This window comes from Apis laboriosa, unplaced genomic scaffold (assembly GCF_014066325.1).
Source record: "Apis laboriosa isolate Shangri-la unplaced genomic scaffold, ASM1406632v1 scaffold14551_cov152, whole genome shotgun sequence".
NCBI classification, from domain to species: domain Eukaryota; kingdom Metazoa; phylum Arthropoda; class Insecta; order Hymenoptera; family Apidae; genus Apis; species Apis laboriosa.
Genome location: NW_025221576.1, coordinates 910,949 through 936,010, shown reverse-complemented (window position 1 = coordinate 936,010; position 25,062 = coordinate 910,949). Strand labels below are relative to the sequence as shown.

The following is a 25,062-nucleotide window of genomic DNA, read 5'->3' as shown; positions in this document are numbered from 1 at the left end:
CTACCACGTATTCAGACGTATTCACGACTTGGCCATAAGTTAAACCACTCGTGTAAATTTCCTAAATTCGAGTACGTCGCGCGATTTATTTTTACATCTGTACGCAAAATATTTATCTCTATCGTTCAACGTTCTCGATCATCCCCTCTCCTCCCCTTCTTCTTCCTCGTCTCGTGATACCGATTTTTTTTACCGTGAAAATGAACGAACGAACGAACGAACGAAGGAAGAAAACGTAGGCAAAGTACGCACGTTCTTTTTCCAGGATAGACACGCAATCGGCCCAGAAGAACGAGAGTTTTTTCCAGTGCTGCAGCGGATTCTGCATCGACCTTCTGCAAAAGTTCTCAGAGGAGATCGGGTTCACTTATGAGCTCGTCAGAGTGGAAGATGGGAAATGGGGCACGTTGGAGGTAATTAATTATATTTACTCTCTTGTAATCGAGTGGACAAACGTCAGAGCGCGAATGCAATTGATCAATTAATTTGAAGAGAAGAGAGAAATATCGTTATCGGTAAATTCAATTCGATATTAAAATAAGGTTTATATATATATATATATATTTTTTTTTCAGATTATTGTTCCACAAGTTAGACTTGTGTTGATGAACGTTATAAGCGAATCGTAGGATTTTATGAAATCGATTGCGAATTCTTAATCCGGAGAAATGGAAAGGAATTAGTTTCGATAATAACTGGTGAAGAAGCGTCTTGGAAATTGGAACCGCGGATTCGATATCGCGAATCCTTTTTAATCCTCGTCGATAGAATTGCAATTACGTTCATTGATAACGCGGACTCCTGTCCCAATTACATTTTTATTCCCAACGAACGAAAAAATTTTCAGATATCGATCGTTTCGAAGACTTCCGTGTTAAAAATTATCTTTGTACGAACAAAATTTAAAACTACCATTAAAATCAAAAGATCGATCGATATTTCAAGAATAAATCCTTTTTTTTCGATATTAAATCGATTTAAATAAAATATTCAATTTTAATCAGAGGAGGGTGATTTTTATTCCCAACGAACGAAAAAAACTTTCAGATTTCGATCATTTCGAAGATTTCCGTGTGTCCGAAAAAATTATCTTTGTATGACAAAATTTAAAATCAAAAGATCGATCGATATTTCAAGAATAAATCCTTTTTTTTCGATATTAAATCGATTTAAATAAAATATTCAATTTTAATCAGAGGAGGGTGATTTTTATTCCCAACGAACGAAAAAAACTTTCAGATTTCGATCGTTTCGAAGATTTCCGTGTGTCCGAAAAAATTATCTTTGTATGACAAAATTTAAAATCAAAAGATCGATCGATATTTCAAGAATAAATCCTTTTTTTTCGATATTAAATCGATTTAAATAAAATATTCAATTTTAATCAGAAAAGGATGATTTTTATTCCCAACGAACGAAAAAAACTTTCGGATTTCGATCGTTTCGAAGATTTCTGTGTGTCCGAAAAAATTATCTTTGTATGACAAAATTTAAAATCAAAAGATCGATTGATATTTCAAGTTAAATCCTTTTTTTTCGATATTAAATCGATTTAAATAAAATATTCAATTTTAATCGGAGGAGGGTGATTTTTATTCCCAACGAACGAAAAAACTTTCGGATTTCGATCGTTTCGAAGACTTTCGTGTGTTAAAAATTATCTTTGTACGACAAGTAAAAAATTTAAAACTAAAAATCAAAAGATCGATCGATATTTCAAGTTAAATCCTTTTCTTTCGATTTAAATAAAATATTTATTTTTAAATTTTAATCAGAGGAGGGTGAACCCTCCTGATTCGTTGAATTCCACTTCCGGTGATAACTTTTCTCGTATAAAATATAAATATAATAATAAAATGAAATTAATTCTGTTTTGCAGAATGGGAAATGGAACGGTTTGATAGCCGACCTGGTGAATCGGAAAACAGACATGGTGATGACATCTCTGATGATCAATTCGGAAAGGGAAGCTGTGGTCGATTTCACGGTGCCGTACATGGAGACAGGTATCGCCATCGTGGTGGCGAAGAGGACTGGTATAATATCTCCCACTGCCTTCCTCGGTAAATAATCCCCGACAAATTAAATCGAAAACGTAAAAATAAAATCCATTGTCCATTCTCCTTCTTCCCTCGAGTAAAAATTTTTATCCGTGTCACCATACTTATGTTTCATTTCCAGAACCATTCGACACCGCGTCTTGGATGTTAGTCGGGATCGTGGCCATACACGCGGCCACGATAATGATACTTCTGTTCGAATGGTTGTCACCATCCGGTTTCAACATGAAGGTAAACCCTTCAGACGCTGCGCAGAAACTATTGGTATTACTATTAATTTCGCTTCTTATTAGCTAGCCCATGCTTTCCATTCTAAAAACACGAGGAACACGAGAATCCTAAATTACCTGTCGCGCCAATAATCATTAATCTAAACGACGCGTGTCACGTTTCCTCGTCGCATCGAGGAAAAAAGATAGATCGCGAGCCGACACTTTTCCCACGACCTTTCCTTCGCAAGAACACGCTTCGTCTTCTTCCTCTTCTTCCTCTTCTTTTTCTTCTTTTTTTTTTTTTTTTTTCCTTTTAGATGAAATTTCTAAAACACTTGGTTCGGTCGGTACTCATTCGAGATCGCAGACAAGTCGCCTCCGTCGATAAAGAAGATCCAATGGAAAGGAATTAAGAAATAATTAAGAATAATCATATCAATTTTGTTACAACTTTTTGTAAATCCTACGATTCGAACAAATTATACACAATGCTACACAAAATAAATTTTGAATCCCGACAAAGCTATAACTAGACGCTAGACTAGAACGTTTTCTTATTATTGCAACGTTGCCGCTGTGTAAGAACCTGGTGTAATTCGACGAAAGACGAGACTGGTTTTTTTTCCATGATTGCAGAAGAATCCATCGCCCAACCATCGGTTCTCCTTTTGTCGGACGTACTGGCTGGTCTGGGCCGTATTATTTCAGGCAGCCGTCCATATCGATTCTCCCAGGGGATTCACAGCCAGGTAAAACAATTTCTATCGTCAATTAAAATCCTCGACGCAAATCGTAGCTCGCGGCAAGGTTAGTGAGTGATGGAATCGAGAAAGAAACACCGTTGTTTAACCGTTGTTTCCTTCCTGTGTCGAGGAGGGGATCGTAGGAATGAAAATAGGAGGATCTGTATTTGCATTACTTTACGAATTTGTGTGTTCTTTCTTTTTCTTCCGTTCTTTTTAATAATACGAATTTATCAGATTCTCGATATTTGGAAATAATTTTAAAAGAGATTTTAAAAATGGAATTTTTATACGTTTGAAATATTTCACGAAATAATGTAGATTTCTTGCTCGAATGATATATCTTTCAATTCGATATCGTGAAATAGAAAATTATATATTTGAACAATTAAATTTTCTCTTCTTCGTGTCTTTTACTTTTCTCGATATTGCCATTTGAAAATTTAGAGATTTAAAAACGAATTTTTATACCTTTATATATTAGATATCTGAACAATTAAATTTTCTCTTCTTCATTTCTTCTACTTTTCTTGATTTAAAATATGCCATTTAAGATATTGCCATTTGGAAATAATTTAGAAATTTAAAAACGAATTTTTATACCTTTATATATTAGATATCTGAACAATTAAATTTTCTCTTCTTCGTACATCTCTTCTACTTTTCTTGATTTAAAATATGAATTTATTTTTCTCGATACTGCCATTTGAAAATTTAGAGATTTTAAAAATTTAGAATTTTTATACCTTTATATATTAGATATCTGAACAATTAAATTTTCTCTTCTTCGTACATCTCTTCTACTTTTCTTGATTTAAAATATGAATTTATTTTTCTCGATACTGCCATTTGAAAATTTAGAGATTTAAAAACGAATTTTTATATCTTTATATATTAGATATCTGAACAAATTAATTTTAATTAAATTTTCTCTTCTTCGTACATCTCTTCTACTTTCTTGATTTAAATATGAATTTATCAGATTCTCGATATTGCCATTTGAAAATTTAGAGATTTAAAAATGAATTTTTATACCTTTATATATTATATATCTGAACAATTAAATTTTCTCTTCTTCGTACATCTCTTCTACATCTTTTCTTGATTTAAAATATGAATTTATTTTTCTCGATACTGCCATTTGAAAATTTAGAGATTTTAAAAATTTAGAATTTTTATACCTTTATATATTAGATATCTGAACAATTAAATTTTCTCTTCTTCGTACATCTCTTCTACTTTTCTTGATTTAAAATATGAATTTATTTTTCTCGATACTGCCATTTGAAAATTTAGAGATTTAAAAACGAATTTTTATATCTTTATATATTAGATATTTGAACAAATTAATTTTAATTAAATTTTCTCTTCTTCGTACATCTCTTCTACTTTTCTTGATTTAAAATATGAATTTATTTTTCTCGATACTGCCATTTGAAAATTTAGAGATTTAAAAACGAATTTTTATATCTTTATATATTAGATATTTGAACAAATTAATTTTAATTAAATTTTCTCTTCTTCGTACATCTCTTCTACTTTTCTTGATTTAAAATATGAATTTATTTTTCTCGATACTGCCATTTGAAAATTTAGAGATTTAAAAACGAATTTTTATATCTTTATATATTAGATATTTGAACAAATTAATTTTAATTAAATTTTCTCTTCTTCGTACATCTCTTCTACTTTTCTTGATTTAAAATATGAATTTATTTTTCTCGATACTGCCATTTGAAAATTTAGAGATTTAAAAACGAATTTTTATATCTTTATATATTAGATATTTGAACAAATTAATTTTAATTAAATTTTCTCTTCTTCGTACATCTCTTCTACTTTTCTTGATTTAAAATATGAATTTATTTTTCTCGATACTGCCATTTGAAAATTTAGAGATTTAAAAACGAATTTTTATATCTTTATATATTAGATATTTGAACAAATTAATTTTAATTAAATTTTCTCTTCTTCGTACATCTCTTCTACTTTTCTTGATTTAAAATATGAATTTATTTTTCTCGATACTGCCATTTGAAAATTTAGAGATTTAAAAACGAATTTTTATATCTTTATATATTAGATATTTGAACAAATTAATTTTAATTAAATTTTCTCTTCTTCGTACATCTCTTCTACTTTTCTTGATTTAAAATATGAATTTATCAGATTCTCGATATTGCCATTTGAAAATTTAGAGATTTAAAAATGAATTTTTATACCTTTATATATTACATATCTGAACAATTAAATTTTCTCTTCTTCGTACATCACTTCTACTTTTTTTGATTTTATTCTACTTTTTTTGATTATTTTGAAAATATGAATTTATCAGATTCTCGATATTGCCATTTGAAAATTTAAAGATTTGAAAACGAATTTTTATATCTTTATATATTATAATCACGTTTGAAATATTTCACGGGATTTGTCTACGCGGAAATATATATCTGGTCAATTGAATTTCCTCTTCTTCGTCTCTTCTACGTTCCTCGGTTCAAAATATGAATTTATCAGATTCTCGAAAACGAATTTTTATACGTTCAATCGCGTGTGAAATATTTTAACACGGGGCTGTCTACGCGGAGAACGATGTACATCTGGTCAATTAATGAATATCGCGCTCGCAAGCGCAAGAGTAAAGAAAAAAAATATTCGAAAAGTGTTTCGAATATCGGGAAGATGATATCTCACGTTGGACAACGCGGATTGAGAATGAAATATAAGTCCCTCCAATGGCGGAGAGTGTTCTTATGCCAGAAGAAATTGTATTCAACGTTATCCGTGAAAAATGAACATTTTATTTATTGCACGCCATATTATTTCTCGGCCGCGTGGAATTGGAATTCAAAACATACGGAACACCGTGTGAATTATTTCGCACCGCCATTATTCTCGAAAATATCATACACCGTGTTTCCACAAATTCTGTTACGTTCAGAAGAACGGATCGATTTGTTGATTTAAAAATGAGACGGATATATATATAACAGAATTTTTTCGTACATTATTTATCTCTCTATTTTGTTTCAAGTCGTCAGAAGAATTCGGGATTAAAATATTCCTTTTTCGATTTCTTCCATTTCGATCTCGAGGATGTATAATAATAATAATGGAAATATTTTATATTTCTTGTTTAAACAGAGAAAAATGACGGTATATTCCTGTGGAAATGTAATATTGTTACAGTGGATGAAGGAATGCTCGTAAATAAAAGTCTCGAAACATGTATCCGTTATTACAGTAGAATTATTAATACACGATCTGCCATCCATGTTATCGAAAAATATAAAAAAAATATTTTGCGCAGCGTGAAACGTACATCAAAAAATTTGTCCACGAGTCGTGAGGTCATCGAGATTTTTTTTTCTTTTCTTAATTAATTTATCAACCTATACGAATCTGGATGCACGTAATTTAAAGATTGATCGAAGCGTTGACAAATTTTTCATTTATTCCATTCTGGATCTAGATATCGAATTTTGGATTTCGAGTCTCGAATCGATCTCTTACAATTCAATCCCCTTCTCTTTCGAGAAGATCTTTAACTCGGTTTGAAAGAATATTGGAAAAACTCTTTTTAGAGTTTAAGTCCAAAGATGAACGAAAGAGAGTAAAAATTTCGTCTCAACACTCGTTTCGAAGGGGCGTGAGAGTTTTTTTAAAAAGTATGTCTTCGACTCAGATTCATGACAAACGTGTGGGCGCTGTTCGCCGTGGTGTTTCTCGCCATTTACACTGCCAACCTGGCCGCATTCATGATCACGAGGGAGGAGTTTCACGAATTCACGGGCGTGGACGATCACCGTTTGGCCAAACCTTGGTCCCACAAGCCTATGTTCAAGTTCGGTACGATACCTTGGAGCCATACCGACAGCACGTTGGCCAAATACTTCAAGGAGATGCACACGTATATGAAGGAGTTCAACAAGAGCAGCGTGGCCGAAGGGATCGAGGCGGTTATCAGCGGGTAAGTCAATTTATCGACCTTGTTTTATTATGTAAAACTTATAAATCATAAAGTTTTGATTTTTTTCCTTCCAATGTTGGTCTTTTGGAAATATTCTAAGATATTATTATTTAGATTTTCTTCTATTTTTCATAATTTTAGATAGATCTTTGGATTTTTTTCGTTCCAAACTTTTGGAAATATTCTAAGATTCTTTGGATTTTCCTCCATTTTTCATAATTCGAATTTTAGAGAGATTTTTTTCGTTCTAATCTTTCAGAAATATTCTGAGATTCTTTAGATTTTCCTCCATTTTTCATAATTCCAATTTTAGAGAGATTTTTTTCGTTCCAATCTTCCAGAAATATTCTAAGATTCTTTGGATTTTCTTCCATTTTTCATGATTCCAATTTTAAATAGATTTTGNAAATATCCTAAGATTCTTTGGATTTTCCTCCATTTTTCATAATTCCAATTTTAGATAGATTTTTTTCGTTCCAATCTTTTGGAAATATTCTGAGATTTTTTAGATTTTCTTTCATTTTTCATAATTCCAATTTTAGAAAGATTTTTTTCGTTCCAATCTTTCAGAAATATTCTAAGATTCCTTAGATTTTCCTCTATTTTTCATAATTTCAATTTTAAATAGATCTTGAATTTTTTTCGTTCCAAACTTTCGGAAATATCCTAATTATATATCTATAATTCTTTGGATTTTCCTCCATTTTTCATAATTTCAATTTTCTTCCATTTTTCATAATTCCAATTTTAAATAGATTTTGGGTTTTTTTCGTTCCAATATTGGTTCTTTAGAAATATTCTAAGATATTATTATTTAGATTTTCTTCTATTTTTCATAATTCCAATTTTAGAGAGATTTTTTTCGTTCCAATCTTTCAGAAATATTCTAAGATTCTTTAGATTTTCCTCTATTTTTCATGATCCCAATTTTAAATAGATTTTGGGTTTTTTTCGTTCCAATGTTGGTTTTCTAGAAATATCCAAAAATATTATTATTTGGATTTTCTTCCATTTTTCATGATCCCAATTTTAGATAGATTTTGAATTTTTTTCATTCCAATGTTGGTGTTTCAAAAATATCCTAAAATATTATTCTTCTACCTTTCTAAAACATTCCCATATATTTTCTCGTACAACATATTCAAAAAATAATAATTTATGAATAATTTATAATAAAAGCAATAAGTCACCTAAAAATCACCTTTGTATCTTTTCTTTTTATTTAATTCATATTAAAAACAATGTTTAATGAACAACATGAAGAACAGGAGAACGATATTAACGTGTTTAAACTGCGCTCTTTAAAGAAAGGGGAGAGAATCGAGAAGAAGAATCGAACGTTTCGAAACGCGCAACGTACAACAAAAGTAAGACGTGTTAATAAATCGTGTTAAAAACTTGGTCGAATGGTCGCTTAAACGCGGTAAATGCGAACGTATTATGTATACGTGGCTCGTTATCGAAGTTTCCGCGGCGGAGTTGCTCGTTTAATCTCGGCGAGTTAGTTCCATCGGGCTTGGCCCGCGATCAGTGGATGGAGCCGCGTTTCAGCCGCGTTTGGCGAGGCGCGAAAGCGTTGTTGCGACAGGCTGTGTAAATTATAGCGCGCGAAACGGGGACTAGATGATTCTTCCGGGGGGAAAGGAGAGCGGAAAGGAAAGATAAGCTTTCGCCCAAATTCGGAATATTATTACGCGGAGAGTCGGACTTTTTAATGAAATTCGGATTAAAACTAATTTGGAAACGTTGGATCGAGTTTAATTAGATCAAAGTTGGAACGCGCTTTTGTCTCAGATTTTATGGTAATTTTAGAATCGCGCAATTAACTTCTCAGCACTTACGGTTATTACTCCACGATTCTTGTCGTTTATTTTCATCCTTCCTTTTCTTTTCTTTTTTTTTTTTTTTTTTTTTTATCTTTTTGTTCCCCTTGAACAAAAAATCTAGGAATGGAAAAACGAGCGGGGGGAAAAAAATTCTAAGCGAATCCAAATTTAGAATCGCGAGGTATTAAAAAGATAAAATTCAATAACGTAAAAAAAAAGAAAGAAAAAAAGAAAGGAAAAGAGAGAAAGAAAATTAAAAATGGAACGTTGCATTAATGCACAACGTTAGTAGGTTAAGTGCCCATTCTTTCAATTTCATTGAAATTTCCAATCAAATTTCTCGATGGAAATTCTTCTTCAATTTTTATCAAAAAAAAGAAGAAAATTTGAAAAAAATCACGCGGTGATAACCAATTAACAATTTAACGATTTAGATTATCTAAATCTAGAAGAAATTTCTCGGTGAAGAAGCGGGAAGAAACTCGGAGGGATGAAGATGTCGAGAAGAGGAAAAGAGAGATCGTTGATGATCGAGAATGAATCGAATCGTTTCAATTTTTCTGACCAACATCGTCTTTCCGACAGAGAGATGGACGCGTTCATCTACGATGGAACGGTCCTCGACTACCTGGTGGCGCAGGACGAGGACTGCCGGTTGCTAACCGTTGGATCTTGGTACGCCATGACCGGATACGGCCTCGCCTTCTCCAGGAATTCCAAGTACCTGCAGATGTTCAACAAACGTCTCCTCGACTACAGGGACAACGGTATCTACAAATTTATTTTCTCCAATCATTTCGATCCGAATCTTCTTCCTTACGTACGGAACAAACGAAAGATTCATAATCCTTCAAGATCGAAAGAAACTCCCTTCGAAAATTTACTCGTCCAACGTTGATATTTTCATTGTCGAAAAAAAAAAAAAGAAGAAGAAGAAAAATCTCGTTAGCAAGCGCAATTTAGAGAAGAGTATTCTTTTTATTACTCCTCCCCCCCTTCCTACATCTTCAATTTCTTTTGAAAATGAAAATATAATTTGAGAATTTTTTCTTGCCCTCGACGACCCAATTCGATTCTCTCTCTTCTCGACGAAGAAATGGAGATACTTTATTTTTTCTCTCTCTCTCTCTCTCTCTCTCTCTCTACCCATTTTTCACGTACGTATATCCGTTAAAGGGAAGAATAACTAAAATTGCAGGGGACTTGGAACGGCTGAGGAGGTACTGGATGACGGGGACGTGCAAACCCGGCAAAGAGGTGCAAAAGAGCAGCGATCCCCTGGCGCTCGAACAATTCTTGTCCGCTTTCCTTTTATTAATGATGGGAATCCTTCTTGCCGCTGCCTTCCTGCTATTGGAACATTTGTATTTCAAATACGTAAGGCAGCATCTGGCGCGAAGCGACGGCGGCGGTTGTTGCGCGCTTTTCAGCCTGGTAAGCCGATTATTGAAATATATTTTCAATATCGATTCCATCCTTAACCCCCTCCTCCTCCTCCTCCTCCTCCTCCTCCAGAGACGCTAAAATAAATTTCTATTATCTCAAAAATACGAAGATATAAAAATATCATCCCCTTGCTCCTTTCCACGAACGATCGAACGATTCTTCTCTTCGCGCACGCTCATCTTCACAGAACAGAGTTTTTTTATGTAAATTATTATTATTGTTATTATTATTATTATATGTGTTTCGAAGATTCAAGAGAAATCAATTTGACTTAGAGCTTCGTCGCTTTCCTTTGAATTTCGTTTTCGTTCGAATTTTAAATAACGAAGCTTATCGAAGCTTAGAGAAATTGTGAAATTGAAGGGATTTTATGTGGAAAAAGAAAAAAGTGTAAATGAAAACTTTTTTCAGTTGGAATTTCCTTGTTTTTTTTTTTATCTCTTATTTTTTATGAATTAACATCATATTTATCACGTTTTAAGGTAAGATTTCATGGCCTCGAGACATGTTTAATTTTTGTTTAACTATGATCGTCTGAATCTACTCGTTCGATTAAAATTATCCTATCCTATTTTTATATTCGATGATTCTGCCTTCTTCTGTTAAATCACGAGTATCTGATTTAGTCCGACTATATCTTATAGTTTTACTACTTTTAACATTGTTATCATATCCGTTTTGAAAATATAAGAGAAATCAACTTGGCTCCCCTTTCTCTCTCCTCTAGACGCGATATTACCGTATCACGTTCTTCTATATATCCTCAATTTCCCCTTAGAGCGCGTGCCTCTTCTTTTCTTTGAGTTTCGTTTTCGTACGAACTGTGTCGTAACAGTATAATATATTTCAAATAACGAAACTTATCGAAGCTCATGAGGTGAAAGGGAAAGGATTTTATGTGAAAGAATGAAAACTATTTTCACTTGGAATTTTTTTTTATCCCTAAAAAATCTCATGTTTTTGAATCAACATCATATTTATCACGTTTTAAAGTAATATTTCATGGCTTCGAGACATACTCTTATTCTTTTGATATTACTGTTCTTCTATTTGTTTAATTATGATCTTCTGAATCTACTATATATCTTATATTTCTACTACTTTAATCATTATTATTATATCAGTTTTGAAAATATTTTTGAAAATATAAGAGAAATTAATTTGGCTCCCCCTTCTCCCTTCTCTAGATACTACGTATCACATTCTTGAATATACCCCCAAGTCCCCCTTAGAGCTAACTTATCGAAGCTTATGAGATAAAAAGGAAAGGATTTTATGTGAGAGAATGAAAACTTTTTTCACTTGGAATTTCTGTACTATACGTACACTTAATTTTAACACTTTTTTTTATCTCTAAAGAATCTCATCTTTTGAATCGATATAATTTTTATTTATAAATTTTATTTATCACGTTTTAAGGTAAGATTTATGGTCTCGAAACATACTTTTATTTAATTCTTCTATTACTGTTCTATTTGTTTAACCATGATCGTCTGAATCTACTCCTTCGATTAACTATCCTATCCTACTCTATACTCGATGATTCTGCCTTCTTCTGCCTGTTAAATCACGAGCATCTGTTTAATCCGATATATTTTATATTTCTACTACTTTAAAATTATTATTACATCAGTTTTGAAAATATTTTTGAAAATATAAGAGAAATTAATTTGGCTCCTCCTTCTCCCTCCTCTAGATATTATCATATTCTTGAATATACCCCCAACTCCCCCTTAAAGTTAACGAAACTTATCGAAGCTTATGAGGTGAAAAAAAAGGATTTTATGTGACAGAATGAAAACTTTTTTCACTTGGAGTTTCTGTACTATACGTACACTTAATTTTATATTTTTATCTCTTTTTTTTATCTGTATAAAAAATCTCATCTTTTGAATAGATATAATTATCGTATTTATCACGTTTTAAGGTAAGATTTATAGCCTCGAAACATACTTTTATTTAATTTCTTACTTTTATTTCTATTACTGTTCTATTTGTTTAACCATGATCGTCTGAATCTACTCCATCGATTAAAACTATCCTATCCTACTCTATACTCGATGATTCCGCCTTCTTCTGCCTGTTAAATCACGAGCATCTGTTTAATCCGATATATTTTATATTTCTACTACTTTAATCATTATTATTACATCAGTTTTGAAAATATAACAGAAATTAATTTGGCTCCCCCTTCTCTCTTCTCTAGATATTACGTATATCTTGTATTTCTACTACTTTAATCATTATTATTATATCAGTTTTGAAGATATAAGGGAAATTAATTTGGCTCCCCCTTCTCCCTCTTCTAGATACTACGTATCACATTCTTGAATATACCCCCAACTCCCCCTTAGAGCTAACTTATCGAAGCTTATGAGATAAAAAGGAAAGAATATTATGTGAGAGAATGAAAACTTTTTTCACTTGGAATTTCTGTACTATGAATTTTACCCTTAACCATGATCGTCTGAATCTACTCGTTCGATTCATAAAACTATCCTATCCTACTCTATTTCTTTTCACTTGGAATTTCTGTACTATGAATTTTACCCTTAACCATGATCGTCTGAATCTACTCGTTCGATTCATAAAACTATCCTATCCTACTCTATACTCGATGATTCTGCCTATTAAATCACGAGCATCTGATTAATCCGATATATTTTATATTTCTACTATTTTAATCATTATTATTACAGTTTTGAAAATATAAGAGAAATTAATTTGGCTCCCCCTTCTCCCTTCTCTAGATATTACGTATCACATTCTTGAATATACCCCCAACTCCCCCTTAAAGTTAACGAAACTTATGAGGTGAAAAAAAAGGATTTTATGTGACAGAATAAAAACTTTTTTCACTTGGAATTTCTGTATTATGAATTTTACCCTTAACCATGATCGTCTAAATATACTCGTTCGATTCATAAAACTATCCTATTCTATATTCGATGATTCTGCCTATTAAATCACGAGCATCTGATTAATCCGATATATTTTATATTTCTACTATTTTAATCATTATTATTACAGTTTTGAAAATATAAGAGAAATTAATTTGGCTCTCCCTTCTCCCTTCTCTAGATATTACGTATCACATTCTTGAATATACCCCCAACTCCCCCTTAAAGTTAACGAAACTTATGAGGTGAAAAAAAAGGATTTTATGTGACAGAATAAAAACTTTTTTCACTTGGAATTTCTGTATTATGAATTTTACCCTTAACCATGATCGTCTAAATATACTCGTTCGATTCATAAAACTATCCTATTCTATATTCGATGATTCTGCCTATTAAATCACGAGCATCTGATTAATCCGATATATTTTATATTTCTACTATTTTAATCATTATTATTACAGTTTTGAAAATATAAGAGAAATTAATTTGGCTCCCCCTTCTCCCTTCTCTAGATATTACGTATCACATTCTTGAATATACCCCCAACTCCCTCTTAAAATTAACGAAACTTATGAGGTGAAAAAAAAGGATTTTATGTGACAGAATAAAAACTTTTTCACTTGGAATTTCTATATCAATTTTACCCTTAACCATGATCGTCTGAATCTACTCGTTCGATTCATAAAATTATCCTATCCTACTCTATGGTACTCCACTCGATGATTCTGCCTGTTAAATCACGAGCATCTGATTAATCCGACATACATCTTATATTTCTGCTACTTTTATTATTATTGATATTATATCTGTTTCGAAGAGTATGGGAAAGTCGTTGACGTTCCGCGGCGCGGTGTACGAGGCGCAGGATATCCTGAGGTACCACAGATGCAGGGATCCGATATGCGACACGCATTTGTGGAAGGTGAAGCACGAATTGGACATGGCCAGGATCAGGATACGGCAATTGGAGAAGGATCTTGAGGCTCACGGGATAAAACCTCCCCAGGCCAAGTAAGTAAGCTTCTAGATTCTTGGCTTCGTTCGAGTTTAACGTGCGTGCGTGAAAAAGAAAAAGTATAGCCGTGTAATGATACGAGACTCTCGACTCTTGCTCGTGCTCGAGAGGATCTCGAAAAAATTGATTAACTTGTGATCTCGATCACTGTTTCTCATCCGTTTCACCACGAAACAATTTAACACGTTGACCGCCTCGTCATCGGATGACGCTTATTTGAAGGATCTTCGTAGGTATTTGAAAAGATATACTTTAATAAAATTATTAAATTGTTATGAAAATAATAAAAAAGTTATTTTGAATGTAAAATTTTAAAACATTATATAGAAAGCTGAAGTTGATCTGGATAATTTGGACTTAAAGAAGTTGTTGTCTTTTTTTAAATTCCTTCGTGCGTTTGATCGATCCATTTGTCGTCTTTTATAGAATATAATTTGCATGCAGTCTAATACTTATACCAGAATTATTTTTCCAAAATATCGGCGATATTATGTTGATTCTGTTGAAAGTTTTATTGTTATAATAAGTTATAATATATAAATATATTATAACTAATTAATAACATATATAATATATATAAATATATAATAATATTTTAATATATAATCCTAATAATTTTGCAGTTAATAATTCTCTAAATCTTCTAATCTTTTGGGATATCACGAGCCTCATGGTGATACGACGATTAGATAGTTTATGAACGTATCGTGCTCTGACACGATTATTGTGAGAGACCCTGGTCTCTAATAGACAAGCCACACGAATAATTTATATACAACTAAGAAGTATATTTGTTACGACTAATCGAAGAACATTCGACAGTCATATTACCCAAATTATAATCCAAATTATCCAAATTAAAATATCCAAAATATACTAAATCAGTATTATTATTCAATACAATTACTATTACCAATACTAATGATACGAGACATCGTTCTTGCGACCATCATTATAAAATATAAAATATATATATAAATATAAATAAATATGAATAATATAAATAAATATAAAATATAGAAAACTACTTGATGCCCTAAGATTTCATTAGAAATACGCGCGGCAGTCAAACGAGTTAAGAGAAACGACGTGCGATGATAATACAATATAATAATCGAGAGAAATCGATAATATAATATAATTTCGAGAGAAATCGATTGGAGAAACGGTTCGAGATCCGCTCGATGATCGAGGAGAGGCGAGATCGAAGCGGAGAGGAGAGAAGACGAAATGAAGGGAAACTATTCGCTTCTCCTTCGAAGTGCCACCTTCGATGCTTTCGAAGTGCAACAACGCGCTGTTGTACTCCATCCACAAGCTTTCCATATTTATATAAAAATGGAACTTCTTTCTAAAGCTTTCCTTTCGAAATGATCGGCGCGCGCTTCTTCTCTGCTCGTACGCGTTTCACAAAAGCGGAAGTGGGCCCGCTAAACGGCAGATCTACGCATGTCTACTGCATAATTATTTCTCACCTGTCCTCCATTAACCAAGGATTCGAACTCGATTCGCGTGAACGAACAATTGTTGATTTGTGAAAGATGAGAAAATTAGATAGATATCGAGAAAAGGGTGATTTTTTTTTTAGAAATTAGTAACTCGATATCGATTTTAAACACGTTTCTTTACGTGTCTTTATACGTGGAAATCACGTTCTCTAAAATTCTGAGATATTCGATTTTCGACAACACCGCGATTGTTAGCGATTAATTAACTTAATGTTGCTTTCATCCACCTGCAAATCGAGATTAAATCCTGAATTATATTACGTTATATTTTCTGACGTCACTTGGAGCCTGGCTCGCACAGCATGCACTTATCTACGAACGTATATATATATATACACGTATATTAAATTCGTATATATGCAGTCTCTAAAATGTATATATATAATATTCACGCGTATGCATTCAAAATACGCATATACGTATATGGAAACATTACGAGTAGGGATGGGATCGAATGTAAATTAAAAAAAGGTACAAGTTCGAATTAAGTTGGAAAAATTTTTTCTGAAAATGTTATTCTCTCAAGAAGAAGAAGTATACGAAATTGGAGATGAAAATTGCAAAAGCTATTCGTTCGAAATATTCGAAATAATCATCGCAACAACATTCCTCGTTCAGTTGTAAATATTGATCGAAAATTCATTTTGATATTATAATATATTAATTTTTCGAGATATATTAATTTTTATAATATATTAATTTTACGAAAAAATATTCTTTTTTGAATATTTTTATATTCAATGATATTTATGAAATTTAATTTGTCGGAATTTGATAGAGATAAATCGATCCCTACTTCCCTAATCGTGATATCGGCACGAGAGTACCATTCGTTTCTGGTTCCTACTTTATTTATCTGCGCCATTCTCTCGATTGTTCCCCGTTGATCGTAAGTTTGAGACTTGCACAGTTTGACAAATTGAAAATAGATTGCATTTATGAAGGATCGATGGTTATTTTAGAGAGGAAGAAGAACTCGTAGCGGCATTTGTCGTGTTGACGAATATTATTGACTCGTGCCACTAGAATAGCCCCACATTGAATGGAATTGATAGAATTCTTATATTTGATTTCCATTGGAAATTAGATTTATGGTAGACAGTTTATTTTGACAGTTTCGAGTTATTGTATCTATTCGATATATACATTATTAGTATATTTTAATTTTGTAAAATTTATAGTTATTTGCATGGATATTTAGTTTAGCCATCCCACTATCTTGAATTTGATATATATATATATATATGCGAAAATCGTAGAAAGAATAATTTTTACGAACGTTAAAATTTCTTTTCGACTTATTCTCTCCCTCATCGACAAAATGAAAATTTCAAATATTATAATTTTGTATCAAAATCGTAAAAAAGAATAATTTTTACGAATGTTGAAATTTCATTTTCGATTTATTCTTTCCCTCATCGAGAAAAAGAAAATTTCAAATATTATCAGAATTTGGTAAAAATACACGCATAAGATAATTATATGCGAAAATCGTGGAAAGAATAATTTTTACGAATTTTTTTGAAACTTTATTTCAATTTATTCTCATCAAAAAGAAAATTTCAAATATGCGTCAAATATTATTAAAATATTATAAAATCGTAGAATGAATAATTTTTACGAACACTGAAATTTCATTTCGACTTATTCTTTCCCTCATCGACAAAAATTTCAAATATTATCAGAAAATTTGATAAAGATACACGCATAAGATAATTATATGCAAAAATCGTAGAAAGAAAATTTTTGAAACTTCATTTCAATTTATTCTCATCAAAAAGAAAATTTCAAATATGCGTCAAATATTATAAAATCGTAGAAAGAATAATTTTTACGAATATTGAAATTTCATTTCGACTTATTCTTTCCCTCATCGACAAAAATTTCAAATATTATTAGAATTTGATAAAGACACATGCATAAGATAATTATATGCCAAAATCGTAGAAAGAATAATTTTTACGAACATTGAAATTTCATTTCGACTTATTCTTTTCCTCATCGACAAAAATTTCAAATATTATCAGAATTTGATAAAGACACACGCATAAGATAATTATATGCGAAAATCGTAGAAAGAATAATTTTTACGAACTTTTTTGAAAATTAATTTAAATTCTTCATTTCAATTTATTCTTTCCCTCATCAAAAAGAAAATTTCAAATATGCGTCAAAAATATTATAAAATCGTAGAAAGAATAATTTTTACCAACTTTTTTGAAATTTCATTTCGACTTATTCTCTTCGACCTATTCTCATCGGCAAAAATACGTCAAACGCAAATATTATAAAGTAATATTGTAAAGATGACCCGACAAAAAAATCTCGGCTTCCAAAAAAAATAAAGTTTTCAAAGCATAAAGTTTTCCAGCACCATCTCGAAATCACGAGATCCATCGAAAATAAGCAATCGTCTCAAACTCACGATCAACGGCGTATTTTTCACCGCATCAAGTTACGAGACTGTCACGCATCGGCTTGAAATTTTGTTGTTAACAAATTTACCAGTTGGAGAGAAGGAAAAATTGGGCAGGAGAGAAGGGGGTGGCGCGTACTTTATTAAGCAGAACTTCTCAACGACACGAGATCTTGGAAGGAATTTTTCGGTGGGTGGAGAGGAAAACTTTCCCAGCTCGAGAGCTCGGACAGGGAAGCGTTATCTCGAAGATCGATCGTCGAATCGGGCGCGTTCTTCGATCGAAACTTTGATGCAACTCGGTGATGCGCTCGAAGAATTTTCCAATTTTTGTTTCCAATTTTTGTTCCCTTTCGAGAGGATTGCTCGATGAAAACGGTGAATTGTAAAAAGGAAAAATAGAAACGAGAATTCTTCGATCAAAGTTATTCGAATTTTGAAACGAGATGAAATGAAATTTGGATCGAGTTCCCTTCGAATTTTAACGCGTTCGAAGTTGAAATTTTGAAAAGAATGATATCGAAGAAAAATTTTTTCGGATATTTCCGATAGGAGTTCGTTAACGTTCGAAATTTTGTTTGGCAAGAAGTTGGAGCGTGAAATTTCAGTTACATCACGAACGACCCTAATTCGCTTACGAAAACTTAAGATCGAATATTTTAAACCCAATTTGAGCCCTGACCAAATTTGAATCTTTAACTTCGAAGAAACAAAGCGGCAAACATATTCAACGTATTGAAAAATTGAAATTCAAAATTAATGTCGAATATAACTTTTCTATTTACCAATATTTCGGTTGAAAATAAAATATCGGTCGAAATCCTTCCAAACGGATGATGAGAAGAATCCTCTTCCCGTATAAAATCAAACAGAATTCGATCAGACAACGTAAGAAACGATTGTGTACTTTTATCAAAAGCTTCTTTCCTTCCCCATCCGCGCAGATTTTCCAAATAATCTCCCTCGTGGAGTGTTCGAGTTCCTCTCTACAAAAATTACCATTAAAATTGTGATTTATCCAAAAAGAAAGAAAACAATTTCTTATAACCAACGAAATAACCAACAAAAATCCAATATAAAAAGCGAGCCGTTCCAAAATTCTCTTCGATAAAAACTGAGCGTTTTATTCCTCGAGAAAAGAAAAGATATTTCTCGAACGAAGGGAGAGAGAGAGATTATTAGGAAGAAGATAGGAAAAGAGCGATAAAAGGAAGGCGGTAAAAAAAAGATCTCGTCTCTGTTGAGACGTGTTGCTGTGGTTTAACGTATTGAAGCGACGGTGGTTGTTGATGGACGATGAGGCGGAGGAGAAGGGTTGGCACATATCCACGTGGGCTTTTTTAAAGGAGGAAAACCGGAAGTCTCGGCTGGTGGCGAGGATGCTTTCAAAGCCACTCGGACCGCCACTCGCAACCGGAATCATTGGCGGTGGAGGCTCCGCATCCGCTACCGCCATACTTCGATTCGTAAGTCCGCAACGCCCACACAACCAACAACAACAGCAACAACAAGTAAGAGAACTCTCCCCGGCGACGTAGGAACCCTGCCCCCTCGTTTCTCCCTCCACCCTCCTCTCTCACATCCCCCATAAAACCCTTGGAACCCGACTTAACGCCTCCTTTTCGTTTCTTCCCCATTCTCTGTGCGTATCGAATAAAATTGTACTTCCTCCCCCTCCATCCATCCTCCTCTCTTATCCCTTATACCCAAATCCCGACTCAACGTCCTCCTCTTTTTTTCCTTTGCCGAATAAAATTCTACGCGTAAAATTCTACGTATTTCGACAACGTGAGCGCGGTGCTTTTTCCTTTTTCTCTCTCTCTTTTTTTTATATATGTATAAATCATTATTCGTCCCGATATACGTTTCGTCCTTGGGATAATATTCCAAAGAAATTATATGAACTTATATATATATATATATATATATATATATATATACGATAGCTGATCTCAGCTTCTTTGCTCGACGATGTTGGTTCGCGAGATTTATTTACTGGGTCACGGATAGGTTGGAATTTGGCACGGGAACTAAGGGGAGGGAGGGAGGGAGGGAGGGGTTCGAATCAGCTGCCAAATATCGGGAAAGTATTCGCGCTTGTTTGTTCGCCAGCTGGTGTCGAGGCGTTCGCCATTTAAAAAGCGAACCGAGGGTTATATCTTCTTCTCGAGAAGAAGAGAAAGAGAGAGAGAGAGAGAGAGAGAGAAACCACAAAATGGCGCATACGTTTAAGGGAAACGACGTTTTGGATCACACGGAGACCACTTCCTCGACACATCCCAAAATTCTGAATCGTTCCATCATCCTCCAGAAGAAAGTTTGTTCTCGGGTGACGAGACAGTTTCGACAGCTGATCGTAATCTTGAACAATAGTCGTATTTTCCATATCTCTTTGTTTCGATTTCCTTTTTTTTTGGAAAAAAAAGGTTCCTACGTCGCTTCGACGCAAACTGTCCTCGGAATGCACGTGAAAAAAATCGACGAAAGGCGATCGTTTTCGTTAAATGTGACAGAAACGAGATCGATAAATCCGTGCACCGTTGACAGAGAGGAGGGTATTATCGACCTCGCAAAGCTCGTTAAATCTCTATCCGTTTAACGAGTTGTATTTTATCTCTACGGATAAAGAAACTATCTTACGTTTCTTGATAAATTATTTATTCTATCAAACGGATTAGATTAAAATTTTTTACAGTTTCAAATCGAGTGTAAATTAAATCCGCCTCTTATATTTCTACTTATCGTTTCTACTTATAGATTCGATTGAAATAACATCTGGGGCGAAAGAGAAATAAAATAAAATAAAATAAAATGAAAGGGGAGGGGCTTTGCGAGGATCGATGACAACGAAATAAAAGTTGAAAGGATAAGAGTGGTAGAAAGAGTAGTAGATTAGATCCGCTTATTCGCTTGGTAGTTTTTTATAGAAACTTCTGCACATACTACGCATTCGAATTATATATCTATCTCTACTTATATTATGCCTTATTTTTTTTTCCAATTTTTTTTTTTTTTCTTCTCCACCTAATCCATTCATCCATCTGTCTATCTGTCTATACACTTTTTCTCGAACTCGTAATTTTTCGTATCGACCTATACCTACACTCCTCCCCCCTCTCCCCCAGTTTTCATGTGCTCGGAGGCATGGCATGCGAGTTGAACGAGACGAGTTTTTTAGGTAGATTCGTGGCGACTTGTGTATCGAGTTGTGGGACGATAAATTGTCCGCGACAGGTCGACGACAGACCGCTGCGCCATCTATTGCGGGATAAGGAAATTACTGTGAATCAGTGAAAGCCAAGGAAAAGAAAATGTGCAGTCGTTTGTACGGAACGAGTCGATCAAATTTCGTGGAATCTGAGGTATACTTGTTTCGTGATTTATTTACGAGGTCGAATAGTGTTTGAGAATCGGAAAATTTTATATAAATTATTGTTATAAATATCTCTATTATAACGATTGATTTATAATATGAATAGATTCTAGACCTTGTGATCGAGTTTTCATATTACGATAAAATATATGTACAGTATAGGAAGTTTTATGGAATATTTATTTATTTTCTTTTTGGAAATCAGCAAATTGAACTTTTATCCGAACTTTTTCTAAAATTATTTTCCCCGATTATCGTAAAAATTTGTTCAACTGAAAGTATACACACACACATACACACAAACGAATTTCGATACGGAGAAATCGAACGCAAATTCGTAATGATCTTCGAAAGTCGGTGAAACTCGATGCTTCTATTCGATTCGTGAACTGTAACTATTCCCACGGTATAAACAATATTACATCACGTATTACAAACTGGATTACTCTCACCTTCCTATACACGGTTTACCATTCGATACACGTGTACGCGCGTAAAAGCACAAACGTCTAAATTATAACTTTGAGATATTGAAAATTTTCCTCGAGAGGATCAAAGTTTACGTGGATGTAGATTGAAAAACGGTTTGAATTTATCCTCCCTGTAAAAGATGTATACACGACGTTTGTATATCTTCAAAATGTATATATCGAGAATTTAATAAAGAAGAGATTTCAAATGGAAGATATCGAGAATAGAATCTCCTTAACTTTTAAGAAAAAAAAAAAAAAAAAAAGTGAAGGTAGAATTTAAACTTTCGGATCGAATCGAGAAAATAATCCGTCGAAATTTTTTTTTTTTATAAGTAACGACGATATCTCAGATTCCGAACACGATTCATTCCGTACACGTTCCTTTATCTATACATATATGTATATGTATATAAAACTATCTATACGACGGATAATGTAAACGATGAAATTTTCTTCTCTGCAAATTGTCACACAGGGATTATCTTGAATCTAGATTCATCGACGCCATCGACGTAGCCAGACCCAGGGACATGACCAGGAACCATGTGGTCAGCACGGAATACGCCAGCAAATTTTTACCCCCCGAGATCTACAGGTAAGGATAATACCTACCTTATCTAATCGCTACTACGTTCTCGTTCTTTTATCGCAATATTGAAGAATTTTTTCCCAATATATATTTTATTATATAATATATCATATGGATTCGATAAATATCAATTAATTATTTTAATTTAACCATAATAAAAGATTACTCGTTTTAAATTTAAAAATTTCTTTACATCTCCTTTTTATCCTTTTTTAGTTTTCGAATCGAATCTCGCTCTAATCTTTCGCTTCTAACGCGCGTTCGAGTTTAATGCTTGCGCATATTTCGAAAACATTCCGCAAACAGAAATGTGTCAGCCGGGCGAAGAATGTTGTGCGCGGAACATTTACGTAGAGAACTTTCGATCGCGTCGTACCTTCCACAAAATTCCTCGCATTCTCGACTATCGAATACGAAATCCGCGCGTCCACACGCTCCTTGCGCAGCTATGTCATATATATATATCACGTCACGGAGCTTGAATTTCGCATTTCTTACGCGTACACTTCTAATTTTCCAAATATTCCTCGTTCTTTGTTACTCTAAAAATAATTTGTCATTTCACTCTCTCTTAAAATTTAAATTACGATTTAGAAAAAAATAAAGTCAATTTGATTTCTTATATGTATCTTCGAATATTTTCAATTCGTTTCTGAGATGATTTTATGAACAAGTTCCTTTATTATTCCCATTCTTTCTTAAAATTTAAATTACGATTTAGAAAAATATAAAATCAATTTGATTTCTTATACGTATCTTCGAATATTTTCAATTCGTTTCTGAGATGATTTTATGAACAAGTTCCTTCTTTATTATTCCCATTCTTTCTTAAAATTTAAATTTAAATTACGATTTGGAAAAAAAATAAAATATCAATTTGATTTTTTATATGTATCTTCGAATATTTTCAATTGGATTTTACGAATAATTTCCTTCTTTATCATTTCCACTTTTTCTTAAAATTCAAATTACAATTTAGAAAAAAAAAACATAAAGTAAACTCGATCAATTTGATTTCTTACATATATCTTCGAATATTTTCAATTCATTTCCAAGATGATTTTATGAATCTTCTTGTTTTCTTCTTGTTCTTGTTTCTTCTTTATCATTTCCATTCTTTCTTAAAATTCAAATTACAATTTAGAAAAAAAAAACATAAAGTAAACTCGATCAATTTAATTTCTTACATATATTTTCGAATATTTTCAATTAGTTTTCGAGATGAAATTTGGATTTTATTAAATAATTCCTCCTTCATTACTCTTATCACCCCCCTTTCTTTCTTAAAATTCAAATTACAATTTAGAAAAAAAAATGAAATCGATCAATTTGATTTCCAAACTAACTAATTAACACTTTATCCAAAATCAACCATTGACATATTAACCTTTCCAAACATTCCAGATCGCTGGAAAAAAAAAAGAAACGATCGAAACTTATCCCCTCGAACTTATCCCCTCCCCCTGTCCCAACGATTCAATACATAACTTATATATATAACTTATTCGAATCTAACGATTATTGGAATCGATTGTTGGATACCAGGACCCCCGAGGACGGAACGGGCAGGACGGAAATCGCCGAAATGGAGACAGTTCTGTGATCGTAGAGAGCCGGCCACGATTGCCCAGCCACGTCAGCGCGATCATAAGCGTCCCCTGTGGAGCGGAAAAAGTCTCGCCTCCGCTTCCATTTCTCGACAACGAGTTTTCGCCTCGTGTTGCCTCCTCGTCGTCGCCGTCGTCGAGGTCTCTCCATTATATCCCTCGAAAAAAACCCTCGAGAACTTGGAGGCAAGGATCGAAGAGGGGAGGGAATCAGTTTATTAGAGGGGGGAGAAAAAGAGAAAGAAGAAAATGCTTCGAGTTGCACGAGAAGGAACGTTCAGTGCCTATGAAGAATCGAGAAACATCGAGATCTACGAGATCATTCTTCTCAAAATAAGATAAAAAGGGGGGAAAAGAAAGAGAGAAGAGAAGAGAAAAGGAGCGAAAATTTTCCACGACCACGTTTTTTCTTCCAAAAAAAAAAAAAAAAAAAAAAAAACGTTTTTCTTCCTCCTTTGTCACAGCAAATTGTGAAGAAGTGTTTCGCGTTGCGATCGTGTTATATCAAGGACGCTCGATTTGGGCGAGAGTTGTTTTCTCAGTTTCTCGTACTTTTTTTTTTTTTCTTTTTTTCTTTTGTCTCGTTTGACCGGGATTTTTTTAAAAGAAATTCGAGAGTTTTCAAGAGAGGAAAGAACGATCCTTTCGGATCGAAATGTGTGTTTTCGCTGGGGAAAAGAAGTGTCGCTTTAAAAGATCAATTGTATTTAACGTGGAAGAAGGAGAAGTTAAGCGTTGCTTAGTCGTTTAGTTGTTTAAAGATGTTACACGTTAATCGCTTGATTAACATCGTATCATTTTCTTGTTCGATGTCAGTTTGGTGAAAATTTTTTTTTTTTCCTCGTAATTCAAATTTTTCGGAATTCTTCCGCGAGATTAATTAATTTCGCACACGATGTATATATTGGCAATCTATTCCTTTGA

At 33.0% G+C, this 25,062-nt stretch overlaps 1 protein-coding gene across 1 annotated transcript; it reads left to right on the top strand.

Moving 5' to 3' along the window:
• Window positions 1–265: 265 nt before the first annotated feature.
• Window positions 266–25,062, top strand: LOC122710302 (glutamate receptor ionotropic, NMDA 2B-like; the record flags this gene model as incomplete). Its single annotated transcript, XM_043928055.1, has 11 exons — window positions 266–413; window positions 1,880–2,063; window positions 2,182–2,291; window positions 2,909–3,021; window positions 6,701–6,985; window positions 9,397–9,578; window positions 10,010–10,245; window positions 13,975–14,168; window positions 19,443–19,562; window positions 22,436–22,537; window positions 24,077–25,062. Coding segments are annotated over 11 exons (1,732 nt in total), but the record flags the coding sequence as incomplete, so codon positions are not given.